The sequence below is a fragment of the Sebastes umbrosus genome, chromosome 4 (assembly GCF_015220745.1).
Source record: "Sebastes umbrosus isolate fSebUmb1 chromosome 4, fSebUmb1.pri, whole genome shotgun sequence".
Taxonomy (NCBI): Eukaryota; Metazoa; Chordata; class Actinopteri; order Perciformes; family Sebastidae; genus Sebastes; species Sebastes umbrosus.
The window spans coordinates 26,798,367-26,820,129 of NC_051272.1; the positions used below are offsets into that span (position 1 = coordinate 26,798,367).

The 21,763-nt window shown below is 39.4% G+C and overlaps 1 protein-coding gene across 1 annotated transcript in view; it reads left to right on the forward strand.

Moving 5' to 3' along the window:
• The window catches only part of cpne2 (copine II), a 56,972-nt gene that overhangs the window by 14,331 nt on the left and 20,878 nt on the right, over positions 1-21,763 (forward strand). Inside the window, exons 3-11 of the mRNA XM_037766604.1 lie at positions 879-1,058; positions 1,420-1,494; positions 1,804-1,875; positions 3,030-3,113; positions 3,323-3,412; positions 3,760-3,858; positions 5,938-6,024; positions 8,922-8,981; positions 20,154-20,287. Coding sequence (XP_037622532.1) covers positions 879-1,058; positions 1,420-1,494; positions 1,804-1,875; positions 3,030-3,113; positions 3,323-3,412; positions 3,760-3,858; positions 5,938-6,024; positions 8,922-8,981; positions 20,154-20,287 — 881 coding nt within the window. The remainder of the gene's footprint in view (positions 1-878; positions 1,059-1,419; positions 1,495-1,803; positions 1,876-3,029; positions 3,114-3,322; positions 3,413-3,759; positions 3,859-5,937; positions 6,025-8,921; positions 8,982-20,153; positions 20,288-21,763) is intronic.

Here is a 21,763-nt window from a genome sequence, read left to right on the forward strand (position 1 = left end):
TGACAGTATGGTACAGAGAGATGCTGGGTGGGGAGGAGTCAGAGACAAGCCTGCACTGACACAATCAGAAACCTGCATAATGTTAGAATAATGGGATGATATAACCAGGTTTCCATTGATACAACTCTGTTTTCCATTTAAACATAATATCTTGAATATGATCACAGCCAGGATACGACTTACAGTGTACTAGTGTGCATGTAAACATAAACAATTTGATTTAAACTTGACAGATTTAGTTAAATGGCTAATTGTTATCCACAGTCCCTGGGCGGGTTGATGTTAAAAGTTCAAACTGAAGAACAGACTCTTATTGGTGCCTTTTCAGTGAACCTCACTGTTCCACTGGATGCACAGGTACAACCACAGTTCACTTGAATTGCATGTGTTTAAATCATAGACTGTATGTATAGAACAACAACACAACTAACTATTACTAATCTATTACACAGACTTGTGACGATTGTGGAAAGTTAAAGTTTCATCTCCTCTCTTTGTACAATTCCCGAGTCAATCATGATGTCTCAACCCATTTTTATAGCATCAAATATCTAATTAAAACCAAACTTATCAGAAAAATGAACACTTGAACAAACATCAGCGTGATAAGAACTACCTAAAGTGACAGAAACCATCCCAGGGAAAAGTTTCATTTGACGTGTAATTTGACGTTTTAGTTTGGCCCATATCCCTTCCGCTAACATCCAGGTAGCGGTATTAATGACCAATACTACAGCCAGCCACCAGAGGGCGATCCAGATGTTTTGGCTTCACTTTTGAGGAGCCGTCATGTCGTCCAACTTTATATACAGTCTATGGTTTAAATGCTTTTTTTCTTTTTACTTTAAAAGTCTTTCTTATTGTTTCTTGTCTTTTAGCTCAGCCGCACTGAAACAGCTGTGAACAACTTGAATCCAGTGTTTGGGGTGAAGTTTCAAGTGGACTACCACTTTGAGGAAATCCAGAAGCTTCGCTTTGCCATGTTCGATGAAGACAAGTGTGCCACACAGCTCTACGAACATGACTTCCTGGGAGAATTCATTTGTACACTGGGGGTGGTATGGAATGATTTCTCCTTTCTCAGTTCAAAGTTGGTTCTGTATTAAATAGGATGACAGAGTATAAGTTGCCATACAATGTATTGACCTTACGTGGTCTATCCATTTTTATTTTTATTTGTTCCATTTCCGGTTTAATCTTTAAACTTCTGGTCGCTATTGCCGGCTATTTTAAACACAAGCCCAAAGTCTCGTTCCTGATCAGACTGCTATTCATTGCTCAAAGTTGGGAACACACTTCCACATTTTTGAGGAGTAGGATAAGCTAGAATAAATATGTTCAGTGGTTCATATTTCTTTAGTTTTGTGTTTTCTCTTACTAGATTCATTGCCTCTGTGTATGTCTTAAATTGTCCACTAGATTGTGTCCAATAAGAAACTTCACAGACCGTTGATCTTAGCCAATGGAAAGCCAGCTGGCAAAGGATCCATTATGGTAAGAATCAGTACTCTCTCTCTGCATCTTAAACTTTATTTCTGTCTCTCCTCATGACACACACACAGACACACTGTACCGTGTTATCAAAGGTTGTTGGTCATGTGGATGCAGCCGCCGTTGTTCACTATAATGGGATGTTTGCTATTGTTGATGATGACAGTGATGATCAAGATGTTTTTGAGCCTGCTGCTGTTCGTGTTATTGACGACTGTTATTGTTGCTGCTGTACCTGCTGATGTTGATGTGAATTTTAATAGTTGGCAGTACTTTTGCTGCAGCTAATGTTGTGCTGTAATGTTATTTTAGATAACAGCTCAGGAGCTGTCTGACAACAGAATCATCACTTTGACCCTGAGTGGGCGTAAACTGGATAAGAAGGTAGGCAGTTAGACCCACACACATACAGACACATACTCTGGATGCAAATGCAAGCACACACACGCACAGAAGCATGCACGCACGCATGCACGCATGCACACACACACATGCACGCACATACACACACACACACACACACACACACACACACACACACACACACACATATACACACACACACACGCATACACACACACTGTGCATTGGAGAAACACACACTACTTTAGGACACACAAGGAAAGCTCACCAGCGTTGCAAAATGGGAAATGTTAAACTATCGTACCAGAGGCTTAAAATTATCGTAACAAATAGGTTTATTTATTTACTATTCTGTTTATTTTTGTATTTATTTTATTACTTTTAAATTTATGAATTCATTTTGGCATTTATTTTTTATTTAACCTGTGTCATCATTTTTGATTTTGGCTGGTTCTTTTTTTTTTTTAAAGCAACCTGACGTAGCTATGATGCGTGGAAGGGTGTACAGTATGTGCCCATAAGTCCATCAGTGTGACATTTTTGTAATAGCCTACTATCAAAATTAACTACAAATTGTAAGCGTCACAAAATGCTCAAATTATCGTACTTTATGGCACTTATGGGCATTATTGATCAAACATTGTACAGAGGGCAAAATGATCATACAAATACAATAATTATTGTACATCTGGCAACGCTGAAGCCTACACCAATAAATGGTTACAGTAAATGTTTTCACACCCTTCACCTTTGTCCGCCAAATAATGGCGACAGATAGTTGGTAAGGAAAACCAGGCAGGGTGTATGGTGAAGGGATGAATGACAGCGGGTCAGGAACAGCACAGCTTGAATTGTGATTTGAACTAATGCTGATGTGTGACTGCTGTGCACCCTCTGGTTAAACCAACAGGATAAACACAAAGCACAGTCATTGCAGAAGTATCTTTTAATACATACGTTAATTAAACAAAAAGAAAAGTCTTCTCAGTGAAATATGATGTTTATCTTTATTTTTGGCCGCTGCATTTTAATCTACTATAAGCTATATACTGTATTTATACCTAAACTATTAGTCAAATCATGCGTTGCAGTTTGGCTGAGGAGAGGAGAAATCAAGATAAAACAGGAATCATCTTCAAAAAGACTTTAAAACAAACTGTCTCTGTTCTGTGCAGGACTTCTTTGGGAAGTCAGACCCCTACCTGGAGTTTCACAAACAGGGAGAAGATGGCAAATGGATGCTGGTGCACAGGACAGAGGTGAGTCATGAGTGGGGATTAAAAGCACCTTCGTCTAACTGTCATTATTGTCAACCATGAGTGGTCATTGTCAGCTAAACCAGGTCTAACTTTAACAGTAAGTGTACAGCTCCAAGTGGAGGTAATTCTACTGTGGCTACAACTGCATAATATATCTGCTGCTGTGTAATTCAATGATTATGTGCCTCTTTCTGTGTCTATGACTTCAGGTCATAAAGAACACTTTAGATCCATCATGGAAATCCTTTACTGTGCCGCTCATTTCTCTCTGCGATGGAGATGTGGACAGAAACATCAAGGTTAGTCGTTAAGAGTTTCATCTGTTACAAAACTGTTACAGTGTGGAATTTCTACTTTATTAAATGTTAGCAGTGCAGGTTGACAATTGCAAGAAGGAAAGGACGTAGCATGTTCATGCACTCGCTAGCGATGCATCAAAGTTTGATCATGTTGTTTCGTCATTGGATGCTGTGTTATAAACACAAAGTCTAGACAACAGTGCAATATGAGAAAAGTGTTCGAGTCCAAGTCCAAAAAGTGTTATTGTTCATATAAAATGTAACCAATACCAGAGAAGTAAACACTGTTCACCATTGTAAAATGGGAAAGGTGATGGCATGATGTGATGTGTTCTACAAAATGACAGGTCCTGTGTTACGACTATGACAATGATGGAGGCCACGACTTCATAGGAGAGTTTCAAACCACAGCTTCCAAGATGAGTGAAGCCCAGAACTCAGTGGAGGTAAAACATATTTGACATTAGTGTGATTGAGTGTGTTTGTTAGTTCAAGTTACTGTAATCTGTCAATTCAAGGGTGAATTCAGGAAACCTGGAATGGACCCAAACGCAGATGAGGGAAGTGGCAACTGGTGTGTAGATGGGAGGGGTAGTCAGGTGATGAGGAAGGAAAGTCCGAGGGCATCTGGTGGATGGATGGAAAATGTCAGTAAAGGGGCTGTGGGAAATAGGGAACGTGGCTGGAGAGGTGGGACAGAGAGACAGTTATCTGTATGTATATCTGTATGCTATATTTTATTGCAGTAAATACTGGATTACCTGAATGTTAGCTGTAACTTCATATATCTTTATTATAGGGCTGTCAATCGATTAAAATATTTAATCACGATTAGTCGTATGATTGTCCATAGTCAATTGTGATTAATCACACATTTTTTATCTGTTCAAAATGTACCTTAAACGGAGATTTGTCAAGTATTCAATACTCTTATCAACATGGGAGTGGGCAAAAATGCTTGCTTTATGCAAATGTATGTATATTTTTATGACTGGAAATCAATTAACACAAAACAATGAAAAATATTGTCCAGAAACCCTCACAGGTACTGCATTTAGCATAAAAATATGCTCAAATCATAACATGGCAAACTGCAGCCCAACAGGCAACAACAGCTGTCAGTGTGTCAGTGTGTTGACTTGACTATGACTTGCCCCAAAAACTACATGTGATCATCATAAAGTGGGCATGTCTGTAAAGGGGAGACTCGCGGGTACCCATAGAACCCATTTTCATTCACATATCTTGAGTTCAGAGGTCAAGGAACCCCTTTGAAAATCTAAGTAAATCATCTCTTTTCTACTCTTAACAGCATTTATCTGATCTTTCACAAAATAAACGAGAATCATGCTCTGTTTTTAGCCAATGGATAGCAGTTTTATTTTATCTTTTAGCTATACCCAATAACTTTGCCCCATACTGGCTAATTTACAGTTTAAATGCATCCAGTCGCATGTATCAACAATGAAGCAGGAATAATCATGCACTGATTTGCATGGCTGCATTCACACATTCTGGCCACTTAGGACCAGTTGGGTCTTAAGTCTGAGCTGCTAATTTAGAAATACTACTGAGATGTATTATTTTCACTTTCGCATTTCTGGCCTGCTAAAGATATAAAGATGCAGGGATCAGAAAACCGTTCATTCATTAGTAGCTCTGTGTGTGTGTGTGTGTTTATGTGTGTATCTGTGTGTGTGTGTGAGAGAAAATGTGTGTGTGTGTGTGTTCATTTGTGAAACTGCGTGTGTGCATGTGCCAAAGCAGCCTCATGACTTGTTCTCCCACTGAGTCTCTTCATGTGTGGTAATGATGGGGCGACACACACACACAAACACACACACACACACACAAAATAACAAGATGGGGGATGGAGAGAGAGAGAGAGAGAGAGAGAAAGAGATGGTGTGAAAAGAAGGATGAGAAAATGAGAGGTGCTTTTGAGATGTAAAACAGCCTTTAGCTGAGCCCTAGTAACACGACAAGGCATTTAGAGCTACCTGTCATATGAATCACCAGCTGACTCAAGGCATGTGAGTCTGTGTAGTGTGAGTGTGTGTGTTCATGTCTCAAATGTCTCTTTTCATCAAACACATTGCTGTCTAATGTGTATTTGTGTGACTTACAGTATTAAAGAAAGTCATTTTTCTTTCATCTTCATGTTCGTCACGTAAAATGTCCACAAAGTGTTGATGTGTTTTCTATTTACATGTAGCTTCCCATAAACTGTAACTACACCACTATAGTATAGTTTGCTTATAATACATCTCCAAGTTTGACTGTCAAGTTGTAGTTTCTGTAGGCGGTGTGTTGAATACATGCAGATCCAAGTCACAGCCTCTCAGTCGTCTGTTCATTTCCCCCCCCATCTCACCGCTACTCTTTACAACTATGCTGTCATCTCTCCTCTACCATCCCTCATCATTTCCTCCCTTATTTTGAAGTTTTTTTCTGGATTTCCTTTTTTCTGATACTGATACATGCCATCTTTCCTTTTCTCTGCAATTGTGTTTCCCTCTCCTCAGGTGGAGTTTGACTGCATCAACCCCAAGAAACAGAAGAAGAAGAAGAATTATAAAAACTCTGGCTTTATCATCGTCAAGTCATGTAAGGTGAGGATGGATGGATGGATGGATGGATGGATGGATGGATGGATGGATGGATGGATAGATAGATGGATGGATGGATGGATAGATGGATGGATGGATGGATGGATGGATGGATGGATGGATGGATGGAACTTTGGTCTCGTAATTTTCAGCAGCATCCATGTTTGTTTCACAATCTTAATCTTTGGTTGCGTTTAATTTAGGGATGTTAATAATTAACCGTTTAACCGTTAACCGACATTACGAATTTTAACCGATTAACGCTATTCAAACGGTTAAAAGAAATATTAATAATTAATAAAAAGCTGAGCAAAACTCAGAGGAGCGGTTTGTCACTCAAAGGAGAAAATTTGTTTCCACCTTAAGAGAGTCTGAGCTGGAGTTACAGATACACGAAGATGGCTCTGGTCTTGACACACACTGTCTGCTACAGCTACGTTCACAGCTATAACGCCACCGACTAACCAACACTCACCGCCGCCACACACACACAGTCTGTCGGACACTCACTAAAGTTACGCCGCACTGACAGACCTTATGTGTGTGACTACGGGGAACACAAAGCCTCCAGCAACGCTTCAGCTGCTAACGTAGCACAAACACACACACACGTTTTGTCGAACCCTCGCTATCATTACGCCGGGCAGTCAGAGTATCGTTACGCCGGGCAGACACACAGCTGACAACCTGCTAAACTAAACTAAATGATGCGGTGGTGGTGGCAGACTTTTACTAGGAAAGTGGCTGGATGTCCGCGACACTACACGCAGCACTGTGGCTGCGACAGTAACGCTCCCGGACGGGTGAACTGGGGACTCAGTTGTCTGTTGTGCTCATACACTGCAGCTGGCGCATCGCTACATGAGACGCACTAATCTTGTCTGTCAACGGATAATAATCGGTTAACGAGGGTCGGTTATCGGAATAATTTTTTTTTCAAAATTAGCATCCCTAGTCTAATTTATGACTAGTGGTATTGGGGCAGATAGTGTAAATGATAAGACTGATGGTTGTGTTCTCACTGTCACAGCTATAATTAGCCCGGCACCTAGACCTGTGGATTCACATGTAAAGTACATTTCCCACATCATCTCTTTGCATCTCTCCTTATGCAGTTTTTTGCATCGGCCTTAGAATAACTTTATTATTATACCACTGCAGAATCCACAGTTGAAGTATCACAGTAATTAATGTGTAATTAATGATGAATAAATTCAAATAAGATCCACTATCAAGTTAAATCCATTAAAATTCAGAGCTGGAGGAACAAAAATAACTGTCTTGAATGTCCAAGAAATCTCTGCAAGTCTTGTCACCTCATAATGACCCGTCTTACCCTCGACTCAATAGAACATTTGATTAAACCATCGTGGTTTTGATCAGCTGACACACTCCTTACTGGGTGTCCATAACTCCCTCTTAATAACTAATTAGTGCGGTAGCTTCGAGCCCCACAGAGGACACATTAAGCTGGAACACTGAGTCTTTAGATGCCCATTGGAATGACATTAAAGCTGCGTGCATATGATGACAAGCTTTCATAATTGATTCTTTTCCTTCTTCCTCTTTTCTTGCGCACAACCATGAACAAGCCTTTGTACGGACATTTACACATCCAGCACATGCACAAAACGGCTAATACAGTAATTATATTTGTTGGCTGCCGGCAGGGATTAGACTAATGACAATAAAATCCATGCTAAATATTCATTGTAATTGGAGTGGAAATTTTGTTCAAACATGATAGTAATTGGTGCTCCATTGGCGGTACCTTGAATCAGAAAACATGGGCTGTTTTGTCATTGGAAAACAATTGTGCTTATGAAAAGTGTTAATGTATTTATATATTGTGTCTGTTTAGTTAGGTTGTTAACTACATGGTGTTAAAATAAGTAGACAAGTAATTAGTCAGACACTGTACCTTAAAGACATAGTTCAGATTTTTTGAATCGGGTTATATGAAGTACTTATCCATAGTAAATGCATTACCTCCAGTAGATAGCGGTCAGCACGCCCTCCAATTTGGAGAAACATACAGAAGTACCTGCACAGGAGCAAAGCAATGTACTGCTGTGGACAGGGCCGGCAGCAAAATGTATTTTAGCCACCTAAAAAAAAAATCATTATCAGTTTAAGTGTACATTGTAGAATATTTTCTCGGCTTTACCTTACCGTCTGACAGCCCTTTCTGACGGGGAACTTAAGCCGTTATCAATGCTCTCTTCAAAGTGTTTTAAAGGGTTAGTTTGGATTCACCAAAGTCACACAATAACACAAACAAACTAACCGATCGAGGCAGCGGTAGACCAGAAGCTCCCGTGTTCTCCAAGGTATAATTACTGTTTTTGTCAATGGAGTCTGGTGGCTTTGAAGAGAGCATTGATAACGGCTTCAGTTCCCCATCAGAAAGGCTGTCTGACAGCAAGGTAAATTGGTGAAAATATTCTAAATATAGCATACACCTAAAGTGATATTGATTTTTTTTTAGGTGGCTAAAATAGGTTTTGCTGCTGGCCCCGTTCACAGCAGTACATTGCTTTGCTCAGTGCTGGTACTCAAGTCTGTTTCTCCAAACTGGGGGCGTGCTGACCGCCATTTGCTTTAGGTAATACACTGACTATGGATAAGTACCTCATACAACCCCACTTCGAAATAATTTAACTATCCCTTTAAGTAAAAGAATAACAATAGTCTGTGTTCTTATTTATAGCAGAGTTAACAGTGTATGATGCTGGTGAGATTCACAACAATCTAATGATTTAATTTATTTGATCAGAGACAATGCTTAACAATCCTACTTTCCTTTTCTCAATAAATCAATACTCTCCTCCTCTCTTACTGGTTATATTTATTTTCCTAAACTGTTTTCTTACTTTGCCCTGTGACTCTCGTCTCTCTAGATTACAAGAGACTACACTTTTCTGGATTACATACTTGGAGGATGCCAGCTCATGTTTACGGTGAGTTTAATATCAGCACGCCTGTTTTTCTGCTTCTGCAATGATGTGGTAATGAGATACATGTTTCCGCATGCCTTGCTCTCGAAAAACAGATGGAAAACATTCCGATTTTCTATTTTCATCTCCCGGGGTTACAGTTGGATCACGATCATTTACATACAGAGAGGAAAAGTGTGAGGGACAGAAAAAATGAGGGGAGTAGAGAAGAGAAGTGTAATGGGATTTTGTGAAACATTGAAATGTGGTGGGCACTTCTCTTGAATTGTGAAAACAGGAGGGCAGAAAGGCAACAGGAGAAAAACAGGCGATTACAGGAAATGTTTATTTTGAAATGATGAATAAGTTAGCGTGAGATTAAGATATGGGGATAGAAAGAGAAAGAGGTAAAGAAAGCGATAGGGAGATGGGTATTTCACCAGACGGAGGGAGAGGGACGGAGAATCGTCATAGTGTATTTTGGTCTCTTGTTAGGAGAAACTCCTGTGTGTCCCTGGTGATGTCACACCTTTGTGTGTAACTGAGTGAGTGAGAAAGAGGCCTGTTTTGTAATAGCCAATCACACACACACACACACACACACACACACAAACACAACATATAAACACACATTGTGTTGTTATATTAATATCCTCGGTGCATTTGTCCGAACAAATACAACGGCCCTGCTGATAAATCTCAGGACTATTCAGACTGTCTCACTGTTACTGTATCACACTCTCACTCACACAAATATCCACAAATTCTGAAACAACATGCACACTAAGATTAATGCACACTTACAGCACATATACAATTAGAAGGGCACTCGGAGAGAGCAGACCTCGGCTAAGGCCAATTGTCCAGTCTTCCTTGATATGCAAATCTGCAAGCGCAACCACTGTATATGTGTGAATATATTTCCAAAACTATTAGAATTATTTCAAAATATGGTTGCGCTTGAGTTCTTCCTTGGCCCATGCTACACCTTTCACCCAGTTTCATCAAAATCGATCCTGTAGTTTTTCCATAATGCTGCTGACAAACAAACCAAACCGAAAACATACAACAACATGAGAGAACATGCCAGCTATAGGCTACATATGCACATACACAGTGTCCCTTTTTTTCCTCTTCTCTATCTCTACAACAATTTCCCAGCTTTGTGAGCTAGAACCAGACTCCAGATGCAGCAGGGTACAGATAATGTAGTTTGTTACACGCTTGATTTTGTGGCATTTTCCTTTAAGTGTGTTCCGGGATTAGACACCTGTGCACCTCCTTGTATTTTAATATTTTTTTCTTTTTTTGTGGGGTTCTCTTGAAATGAGATGTTCACAAAAACAAGCGCGCTTAAATGTGGTCCTGCATTTACACTTCTTTGGTGTTATGTTGGTACGTGATTGTACAAAGCAATTTCTCTAACGATGGAGCAATTATAGTATATCCCAAGGCATCATTTAAAAGAACTGTACTGTACAGATTGTTTTGCATGTTTCAGCCCATTCATTTAATTCCATTTTGAGACGGTTAATATTATAAATTGAGGCATGTATTCTGTGTATTTAGGAGAACACAAGGTAACACTTTCTAATAACCATCAATAATAAATTGTAAAGTGATAGTTAAGTAACTTTAGTTAATAGTTATTTTACTGTTAACAATGAAATGATAATTAATAATGATTTTAAAAATATTAGTAATGACATCATTTATGTTATTTTATTAATAGTTTGTGTAATATGAGATAATTAGTTTATAAATTATATATTGTATCATAGCTGATAGGAGACAATAACATTTACATTCTGATTATATTAGTAAAGTATTAATAACAGTTTACTGTTATTACACACATTAACATTTGTTATACTATATTACGTATTTTTTAATTACTAAATGATTTGTAAACCTTTAAGAAATCATTTGTAAAACATCTATAAACATTACATAGATAAATGGATCAGAAACAAATTATTAATCAATGACAAAGTCTTAACTATCTGTCTAAATGTTGTTTATAGATGCTTTAAAAATCAATTATTAACCATTAACAAATTGTTAATGTTATGTTTATGGATCATTTACAAGTGTTTTTTAAAGGTTTACAAATCATTTGGTAATCATTAACAAATACTTAATATAGAATATATAATGTTATAATGTGTATAACAAAAAGCTTTTAAAATAACATAAATTATACCATTACTAATTATTAGTAAACATTATTAATTATCATTTCATTGTTTGATATCAGTAAAATAATTATTAATTCAAGTTTAATTAACTATCAATTTAACATTTATTAATGATGGTTATTATAAAGTGTTACCGGACAGTGAATTACTGTGTGGCCCCTCATAACTATGTGGGTGCAGAAAGTATAATTTGAGCTTTGCTCTGTTGCATATACTGAGGAGCGCTGACTCCAGACCATTATGTCAGTGAAACGTAACAATGTGAAATTGTAATAAAACTGTTATTTCCACTGTAAATTGTAACTGTAAATTGAAAAACAAAGTAGGAGAAAGAAAAATGGTATGCACCCTATTTGCTGAACTGACCCATAATGATTTTAAATATGTTTCTTTAATTGCTAAATTTATTCAACACATTGAACTAATAAGTTCAACCTTGAACGTAGAATGGACATGTATTATTTCAGACTATTGCAGATCTTGTACATTGCACCTCTTGATTTTATAGAAGATAATGCTGTGATTGTAAGGATTATTTTTCTGGCTCAAGGTCTTGGTCAAGTACAAGAGGGTTGTTGTGCGGAGGTGACTGCAGACATGCCGTCAGTGTCAGAGGATGTGTTCTGTTACACCGGGGTGCAGAAAGCAGCTAAATCCTCTCTTAATTCAGGGCATTGTTAAGGAGCACACACACGTATACAAATATAGACAATGACAAGCGTCACTGACAGCCTGTTATTTTCACCTTATCTTATTGTTGGAAATGAGGCTTTAAAGCAAAGAGCATAGGGCTGTTGCCATAGTGACGCTTTGTGCTGTTGATCATAATGTTTGCACCATGACGAATAAGTCATTGAGGAAAATATGTTCAACGGCGTGAAAAAGGGCATTAATGGTATAATGTATGTTTCTCTGTATGTAGGAATGTATTAATTTTATCCTCATTATGCATTCAGAGTCCAAAGTAGGTTTAATTTTAGTAAAATTCAGCTCCGTATAGACAAAACATTTAAAACGAATTAACTTTTATTTCTTATTTGAAATGACCATTTTAAAAGTTATTTTTTTGTTATTCAAATTTGTGACAAAAACAACAACAATTTGACCAATTAAACAGTGATTGTCAGTTTACAGCCTAGCAACTGGCAGGTCAGTCAAGCTTTGGATTTCTCCACATGTTGAATCAGTGTTCATGGTGTTGTAGTAAGAGCGATAGGCAGCATTTAAAGAAGTTTGGAGGTTGGTGTCTTTTTTTGTAGCTGTTCCAAAACCAAAAACACCAGAGCAAAAATGTATGAATGGAACCTTGTGTTTATCTGCTCTAATGCAAGCTGCAATCCGAGTGTTACAAGGCCAGGGAGCCAATAATTAAAGGGTCCCATTTTCAAAACTCATACATGTTATTCCTATGGTCTAAGACAGTCCAAAAAATATTAGCAAACAAGAACGACTCTCTCCCAAATCCAAAAACTAGAGCGCCAAACTTGTGTTTATCATAGGGTATAAAGTCTGGAGCTGCTCCATGGACAATGAATGGGAGACTGATTTTGTGGACCCACAGAATGTTTGTTCTCTTTTTTTATACCAAAATGAGCTTTATTCTACTGTAGTGTTCTCAGTTGTGAAACAGAAAACATTCCCATATACTCAGATCATTCGGCGTTCTCAGTGTCATCTAGAACATCTCTCCCCATTCATTGTCTATGGAGCAGCTCTAGACTTTATACCCAATGACATCACACATTTTGAGTTTTAGCACTCTAGTTTTTGGATTTGGGAGAGAGTTGTTGATGTTTAGTAATATTTTTTGGACTATCTTAGACCATAGGAATAACATGTATGAATTTTGAAAATGGTTGTAGTTCCCCTTAAAGCTACAGCTTTCGTAAAATAAAAACAAACAGCCCTGTTCACGACTATCCACTGTGTAGTTTCCCCACTGTATGGAAGCCGATTCTGGATGCACTCAGAGTTCTAAGTAACATTTACTATTGGAGCTAACATTAGCTTGGTTAGCTAGTTAGCTAAAGCTGATAAAATAAAATAAGAAAGCTATTTCAGCCAGCAAAAATGTTGGTCGCAGGCTAGAAATGAGAAGCTGCTTTTGTCGACCTCAGTTGGGTTCTCGACCCAACCGGTCGAGGCAGATGGCCGCCCACCCAGAGCCTGGTCCTGCCCAGTCTCTACCCTTTAAAGGAAATGTTTTTCTTGCCACTGTCGCATCAAGTGCATGCTCATGGAGGATCTCTTGTTGGGTCTCTAAATTATAGAGTACGGTCTAGACCTGCTCTATATACAAAGCGTTTTAGCATAACTTGATGATTTGATGAAATTTTGAGTGGTTAATCTGCCCTGTTATTATTGTAAACTGCATATCTGCCATATGCAAACGGAAAGCTTGACAAGCGTAGCAACAGTAACCAAATGAGGCAGGGTTTAGCGAATGGTTAATTGCAGCCAAATGTCAACTGATCCCATTTAATTGCTGAATATCTGATGTAGCAGTAATTCCTCTGGTCAGCTCTTGAAGACCAGTTAAAACCAGAGTGGGGAGTTTTTGACTTATCCGGCAGAGATGTGCTTTGAAGTTTACGGACGTTAGGACGCTTCTACATCCAGCCTGCTCTCTGTTGGATGACACTGGAGAAACACTTCCCTCTGTCATCAGCCAGCGGTCAAGTGCCTCAGTAAAAGGTTGGACCGCAGCTCTCAGCCGTGGACATATTTCACCGCTCTGTGGGAATCAGGACGTTGCCAAAAAGGCACCATACTGTGTTAAAATAGAAATATCACAATTTTGTAGAATTTGCAAATGGGTGCTGGGAGTTATTGACAGACTGATGTAAGTCTTTTAATAATTTCCTCACTCAGGACCTTGCTTGTTTGTAATGAGCATCATTTCAATGCAATTGGAACATTTTCCTGTTCTAGTGGTGGTGAGATGAGCAAATTTAAGGCGGAATGGGAACTCTTAAATCCTCGCTGCTCCCTCCTAATCTTTTGCCTTTTGTCACAGACCTGCAGCTCTTTCACTGATACACACACACACACACACATACCTCCTAATTCTGTCTTAACACAGATACTTCCTCTCTCCTTACAAACTCATTTACATACACATACATGCACACGTGTGAGCACAAACATATAATGTCCTCGTCACACTCCTGCTTTCACACTACGACCGATTTGCATGCAAACTCCCAAACCATGACTTTGGCACACGCGCCACACACACACAAATCCACACACAGTATCTTCCTCACACAGACATTTTATCACACGTACCTCTGCACTCTGTACAAGAGACTTATACTGTAGGTGTGCGCACACATATACAATATCGTCAAACGTGCACCTTCCCCGCTTACACACACTGACTGATTTAGACATGCACAAGCACACATAATCTCAAGAAGACGCTCAGTCACCGATGACATCTTCTCCTCTCGTACACACTGCCACTTATATGCACAAATTCTACACACACACCACACACATACAGTGAGGAGCAGCCGCGTACAAAAAACACACCCGCACACACACACACACACATGCAGAAAGAGCTGTTTTGCGGTGTTCAATCAGACTTAGTATGGCTCTAATCCTAATCTCCAGGAAGGGAAAGTCTCTCCTCGGGGCTGTGGGAGCTGGAGGAGAGAGAGCAACGTTTCTGTGTTACACACTCCAACACAAAGAGACAGCCTGCTACTGCTGATGGGCTGTTTGTGAAAGACTCATTTCAACAGAATTACGCTATTATTCATATCTTATGTTTGATATCATTCAGAGCTGTGTCGAGCGTAGTGCTCCTGTCCCTGTGGATTCATGGAGAAAACAAACGTTTCATGAATGAGAGCACAGGCAAGTCTGTTGACAGAAGATATCAGTTAAGATACTGTTTTTTCTATTTCCGCCTGCTCTATGACACTCTTTAGATATAGATATCATATGTCATTCTCACAACAGATCTCAGGGCCTTATCATTTTATCCAGTGAAGTGGGGCCATACGACATTGGCAAAATATTAGATTGTGATATGTTTTTCTAAATTCCCAAAGCCTGACAGTATCTGATGGAATTTCTGTTACTATTACATTACAAACTGGAGGTAAAAGATCCGGGTATTTAGAGGACAGGAGGATCTAATAGAGAGGTGAAGTCCCACCCCTTCTGGTGGACCCCATGGGACCTTATTTCGGAATAAATATGTACGATAGTCAACGGCAAGAGATAGAGGTACTGCATTTAGCATAAATAATAATTTAAAAAAATAACATGACATGACAACAGCTGTCAGTGTGTCAGTGTGCTGACTTGACTATGACTTTCCCCAAACTGCATGTGATTATCATAAAGTGGGCATGTCTGTAAAGGGGAAACTCTTGGGTACCCATAGAACCCATTTTCATTCACATATCTTGAGGTCAGAGGTCAAGGGACCCCTTTGAAAATGGCCATGCTAGTTTTTCCTCGCCAAAATATAGTGTAAGTTTGGAGTGTTATTTCACAACAAGCTAGCATGACATGGTTGGTACCAATGGATTCCTTAGGTTTTCTAGTTTCATATGATGCCAGCATGATGTGAGGAAATGCCAAAATTCCCCACTGTGGGACTAATAAAGGAATATCTTATTTTCACCATGCCAGTATCTTCGCCGGCTACAACCTTAAAATCCCAAGTTAATGCGTTAAAGAATTTAGTGGCGTTTTGATCGCGTTAATTGTGATCTTTGAACTTTGAACTTTTGAATCAAATACATTTTAATTAGGATTAAAGGCCGGTCTCCAATATCACCCTGTTTCTATCTACAATTAAGGTACCTAAAGGCCTCTTTTTGAGAATGTACGATATATCATTAAAGGCTGTAAAACATCCAACCACAATGCAAAATGATCATTGTTATACCTCATATCACTGCATATGACGCATCCCAACGTCTGCTGTGAGCCATTCACCAATGTATGCTTGGAGCTATACTGTACTGAACTATACTATACTTTATTGTTTTAAAAACATGTAGTGGCTGTTATGTGTCACACAAAACTTGTCATGAAGGACACAATACCCCAAAATACAAAAGAACAAATGTCATTACACCATAAATAGACTTTCCCACAGTAAAAGTATGGCGTGGACAGCAGCTCCTAGTTGTCACTGGGAACACCTTCGAGTAACTCCAGAAGACGTTCACACAGGCTCCAACACACTCTTCCATCCAAATTCCCCTCCATCCATATCTGTGGCTGTGTAACTGCAAATGAGTTTGAGAGGTCCTGGCGTGAGAATTGGCTGATACTCGACAAGGCACAGCTGAGAAAACTCTAATGTGAATGTCAGTATGTCAGTTATTTGACAGTAATTTGGCAGTAGTGGAATCCCCCTAATTTATTTCAGTCACAGATGTTTTCTGCCACATTGCTGCTCTGAAATATACAATAATGAGATGCTGCTCTGTCGCCCCCTGTTCATTTTGATTCGGTGCACTTGCTTGTTGAAACTGTGTGTTTGTCATATTGTGTTTAGTCTACTTGTGTGTTAGCAATTACTAATAGCTTGGGGCAAGGAATAAGTTGGAAACAGAATGGTGTCATCTCCCGCTGTCATCAAATTCACAACCATCAAACTAACTATGTCTGTCACCGGAGAGGGCACTGGAGGAAAAATGCCGTAATCGTTTTGGGCGCCATCAACTGTCAGTTTGGGCGTACGTATTTTCAGGTTCATAGTAAGACAAAATAAATAGATACCAGGGCTGTAAAATGGACATCACTGATATAAACAACAGGAATATATGAAAAATACTCTCCTTCCCTCTTTAGCAGTGTACACATTCATGCATGTAAACCAGCACATGTGCAGGCATGCCCAGAGTTCATTGTTATGGATCAAGGGGTTTGGGACAAAAATGTCTTTGCCAAAAAAAAAAAATGTTTAGTGGTTCATTTGGTAATTCAAATGGAGATATTATATATGGCCATTTTAGAGCCACCGTTTACTTGAGTCTTAATGGGTTGGACTTACATTTTATTTCCTTTCATAGACTATTTTCAACATACCTGCCACCTGTGTGCATTTATGGGACAGAAATGTAAGAATGTAATTCCAGGCCTGGGAGTGCTGCTCGAGGCTGTTGGCTGGGTGACTAAAGAAACTCTGAAAATGCATTCTGGGTCTCATTCAACATGACCTGTCTCTGGGTAAAAAGAGCCACGGTTTGGTGCAAGAGCTTCAGAGGGAGCAGCTACTGTCTGGTGCTAAGCATCTAGATGGGAAGGAAGAAAACTCAGACACATTGTGACAGTTTGGAGTCTTCTAGGAGAAGGTGGGTCGGGTGCTGAAGAAGGCTTTGCCCCTTGTAGTCCTACTGGGAGACTTCTGGGGTCTTACTGGTGTTGACTGTCAGGTCACATGAGAGATTGGCATTCACAAGCTTCCATTGCTGTTGTAAACAGGTACTCACCTGTGGTCTTTTTAAAGTTCTTATATCCTGATTGATGAGGACAATCAAGCACATAGGTGTTTGGCCAGGTTGTCCAATAGAAAACAAGTGACTTTATGTTAGATTCCTGAGTTTTATGCAGAGCACAGTGTGCAGTGTGTTGCTATATTGAGTTGCAAATTGGGTGCAAAGCAGAACATGTGTTTAGAGTTTTTGGAGACTTGAGCAGAGTTTTTTGCTGTCTGAGTGTCAATTTCCATAATTGTGCTTTATGTGTCATTTCAGTGTGTTAGCAATTGAAAAAAAAAAACTGTAATCGACTATCCTTGCAGCTCTGTTTGACTTTGAGATTTCTACTGTAAGCTATACTTATCAGTATGTTATTGCAATTCCACAGTTCGCCGTAGAGTTTCATAAATTGACAAAATACTCAGCATCCCTTTAAGCTATTATGCTGTTTCATTTCCAGAAACTAGCTGTGATTACAGGCTAAATGACTTGTTCACTTGGCACCCTGAACCAGGAGTAGTATATGCTGTATGTATGGGTCTTCTTTTCACACATATTTCGTTCCAGGACTATCACACATGCTGTACAAAATACGCAACAGCACCCTATTTCTGTCTCCCTGCATCTCTGTGTCCGTCACTCCTGCTGCTCTTTATGCTCTGTCTCTCCTCCCATTCTTTGCCTCATTTGTCCAATTTCCTCTCTTGTACTCACACATCTACCACCTTTGCTCTCTCTTCCTGCTTCTCCATTTTCTCTTTCCTAGATCGTTGAACCAGAACATTGTTGTTTTATAACCCGACAAACAAGAAGAGAAAGAAGGAGATGCTTTAGACTATCTTTAAGCTGATAGGACAGAGGCGGAGTTTCTGGGTTGGGTTCTTGTCAGCACACAAACCGTTATTCACCGCCTGAGGAAAAGCTTGTCACTCTTAATCTTATATTATGTTAGGCTGTGTGACTGTGTGTGTGTGTGTGTGTGTGTGTGTGTGTGTGTGTGTGTGTGTGTTTGTGCCTTTGTACTTTGGGTACATGTGTTCAAAGCGTCTGTGTGTTCACATTTGTTTATAGGCCTACTGTATGTCATCGCAGTGTCACCCTGTGGTCATCCGTGTTAAAAAATACGCCTCTGTGTGGTTTCAAGGACATTCTGTCTTTTTTTAGACACAGCTGCGCTACAGTATTTTTTTTAATCTGTCCCCAATAAAAATGTTGTATTTTCAAGGATGAAGTAAAACGTATTAATTCCTTGCCTGGTGACCTTGAAGTTTTGAAATTACAATGTTATTAATATGTTTGATGACTTAGGAAAATTATTGAGCGGACAAAGGACCGTTTTTAAATGTCAAAATTGCAGTCACAGGGTTTGACAGATATAAAGGCTGTAATGATATATCATGGGACACTATTTTATGATACAAAAAAGCAAGAACTTTCATTGTGGAGTTTAAAAGGGAATCACAATATCAACTAAATCATACCATTGGCTCTCAAACAAGGTATGTGAGTGGTGCCTCGCTGTTCTCTAACTCCAAGATAACAAGATGTTCCAGCTCAGACACTGTTATCAAAACTTAACAGCAACTCTGGTTACTCTGTTTTTTTTTCCCTTCAGACGTTCACTTCACGTTGTATAGTGCCACTGAATGGCAGGAATAAATACTGTCAGTTAGTGTTGTCACGATACTTGGATTTCTAACTTCGATACAATACTTTGAAAAATATCAATATTCGATATTATTTCAGAAACCACCGGGAAAAATTTACAACATTGAGGGCATAAAATTCGATTTTTATTAAAAGATAAATAGCAGTGTGTGTGTGTGTGTGTGTGTGTGTGTGTGTGTGGGTGGGTGAGTCAACTCGCTGTTGGAGAGAAGAGAAGAGAAGAGAGAGCAGAAAGCTCAGCTGGTACCTGTGTAGCGATAGATATTTTTGACAACACTACTGTCGGTTTGTTAAAAATAGCATGTGTGTGAATATTGTACTATTTCATACTAGGGCTGTCAGTTGATTCAAATATTTATTCGTGATTAATCGCATGATTGTCCGTAGTTAATCGTAATTAATCACAAATTAATCGCACATTTTTTAACCATTCAAAATGTACCTTAAAGGGAGATTTGTCAAGTATTTAATACTCTTAACAACATGGGAGTGGGCAAATATGTTTGCTTTATTCAAATGTATGTATATATTTATTATTGGAAATAAATTAACAAGCCTCACAGGTACTGCATTTAGCATTAAAAATATGCTCAAATCATAACATGGCAAACTGCAGCCCAACAGCCAGCAACAGCTGTCAGTGTGTCAGTGTGCTGACTTGACTATGACTTGCCCAAAACTGCATGTGATTATCATAAAGTGGGCATGTCTGTAAAGGGGAGACTCGTGGGTACCCATAGAACCCATTTTCATTCACATATCTTGAGGTCAGAGGTCAAGGGACACCTCTGAAAATGGCCTCATTAAAATCACTAATGTAAAAACACTGCAGGTTTCTAAGATGACCTCTAATCTGTCACTTCTCTGTGTTTCCATAGGTCGGTATAGACTTCACAGCATCTAATGGGAACCCTCGAGAGCCGTCCTCCCTCCACTACATTAACCCATTGGGCAGCAACGAGTATCTCGCTGCCATTTTAGCTGTGGGACAAATCATACAGGACTATGATACGTGAGTATCGTCTTCTTTTTAATCAGTTAGGACTACAGTTATCTTCAGGGTGCTAAATTCAAAATTCAGAGCATATCTATGATTGAGGGATTACCTCCACATGACTCTCAACATGTCGGCAGCTAGCAGGTAACGGTGCTAACAGCACAAACAGTGCAAACAACGGAGCTAACAGTGTTAACCTGGGGGAGGAACCGGAGGATGGGCTCTTTGCTTCCATGAGGACACCGTTAGACAGGACGCCATCACTCCACTATATCTTTACATAGCAAATAGTTGTTTGCTGCTATGTTAATGCTCTGAATTTGGAGTTCAGCACCTTTCACTTCACTTCAATGATAAAACGTGTCTCTTCAAACACCAAAGTGACAGAATTTTGCAAAGTTAACAGTGACAAAGAAATGGTTTAATTTCCATGTACGTCACTGTGGGCTTTGCAGTAAAAATTAAACTGGTTTATCAGTTCCCTAATATCCATCCTAATCCTATCAAACCCAAGAACCACTGTACTAAGCTTTAGACTGCGTGTCAGTGGTGCACGCCAACACACATAACCAGTAAGCGATTTGAGTGGGGATGCCATCCCCCTTGCTAGCAAAATGATCAAAATGCATGACCCTTGTTAACCTGCCATCCCCCCACTCCATCTCCTAGTAGCAGAGAAAGTGCAGGGGGCAGAGGAGTTGTTTAGTTTAATATGTTAGTCTAGTCTTATTGATCCTTTATCAGACTGATGTTTGTGCAAGTTAGAATCTATGGCCACGACCACACCAACTGTGCTGTGTATTGATGAATCGTTGCATCCGTGGTGCTGAAGTAGCAGACAGATTTGTAATTGTGACTTTATCTCTGAGTCCAACCCTCCTGTCAGTTTTGTCTTGGATGTATTATATTCTCTAAACTATATAGCTGGGGGTGGGGGGAGAGTCACAAGTCAGTCTCAAAACGCTTCACTCAACTAGAGACTGAAGACATACTCCCTGGTTTCTTTACTAAAATTGGGTGGGAACAATTATAAAAACAATCCAAAGTCTTTAGGGCAGCAATTCATATTGAGGCTGAAGAGTTGAGTGCTGTATCGTAATAGAAACACATGCACAGAACAGTGTTGCTACAGCTGCTCTGCTAACAGACACACATATGGTTCACTCATTGTTGCTGCTGTTAGTTAAAAAAAATCTCTGGAGCTCCCTCTCGGCTCTCTCCCCCGGAGCCGTGTGTCCGGCTGCTGAGTCGACCACTAACAGCGAGTTATCCTTTCGTATCACCCCCATACGTCCCCAAGCATTTAGATAAACGGTTGTGATTGGCCTTTTTCGAATCCAGTACATGTAAGGGGCAAAGGTTTGTTAGCAACTGTTCCAGCCGCCGTTCTAGCAACAACTTTGCATTTACAAATCCCCAGACTTTGGTAGCCAGTCTTGTCTGGTATCGCGAGACTACAAATTAACAATCTCCTCCTGCACATAACCATCT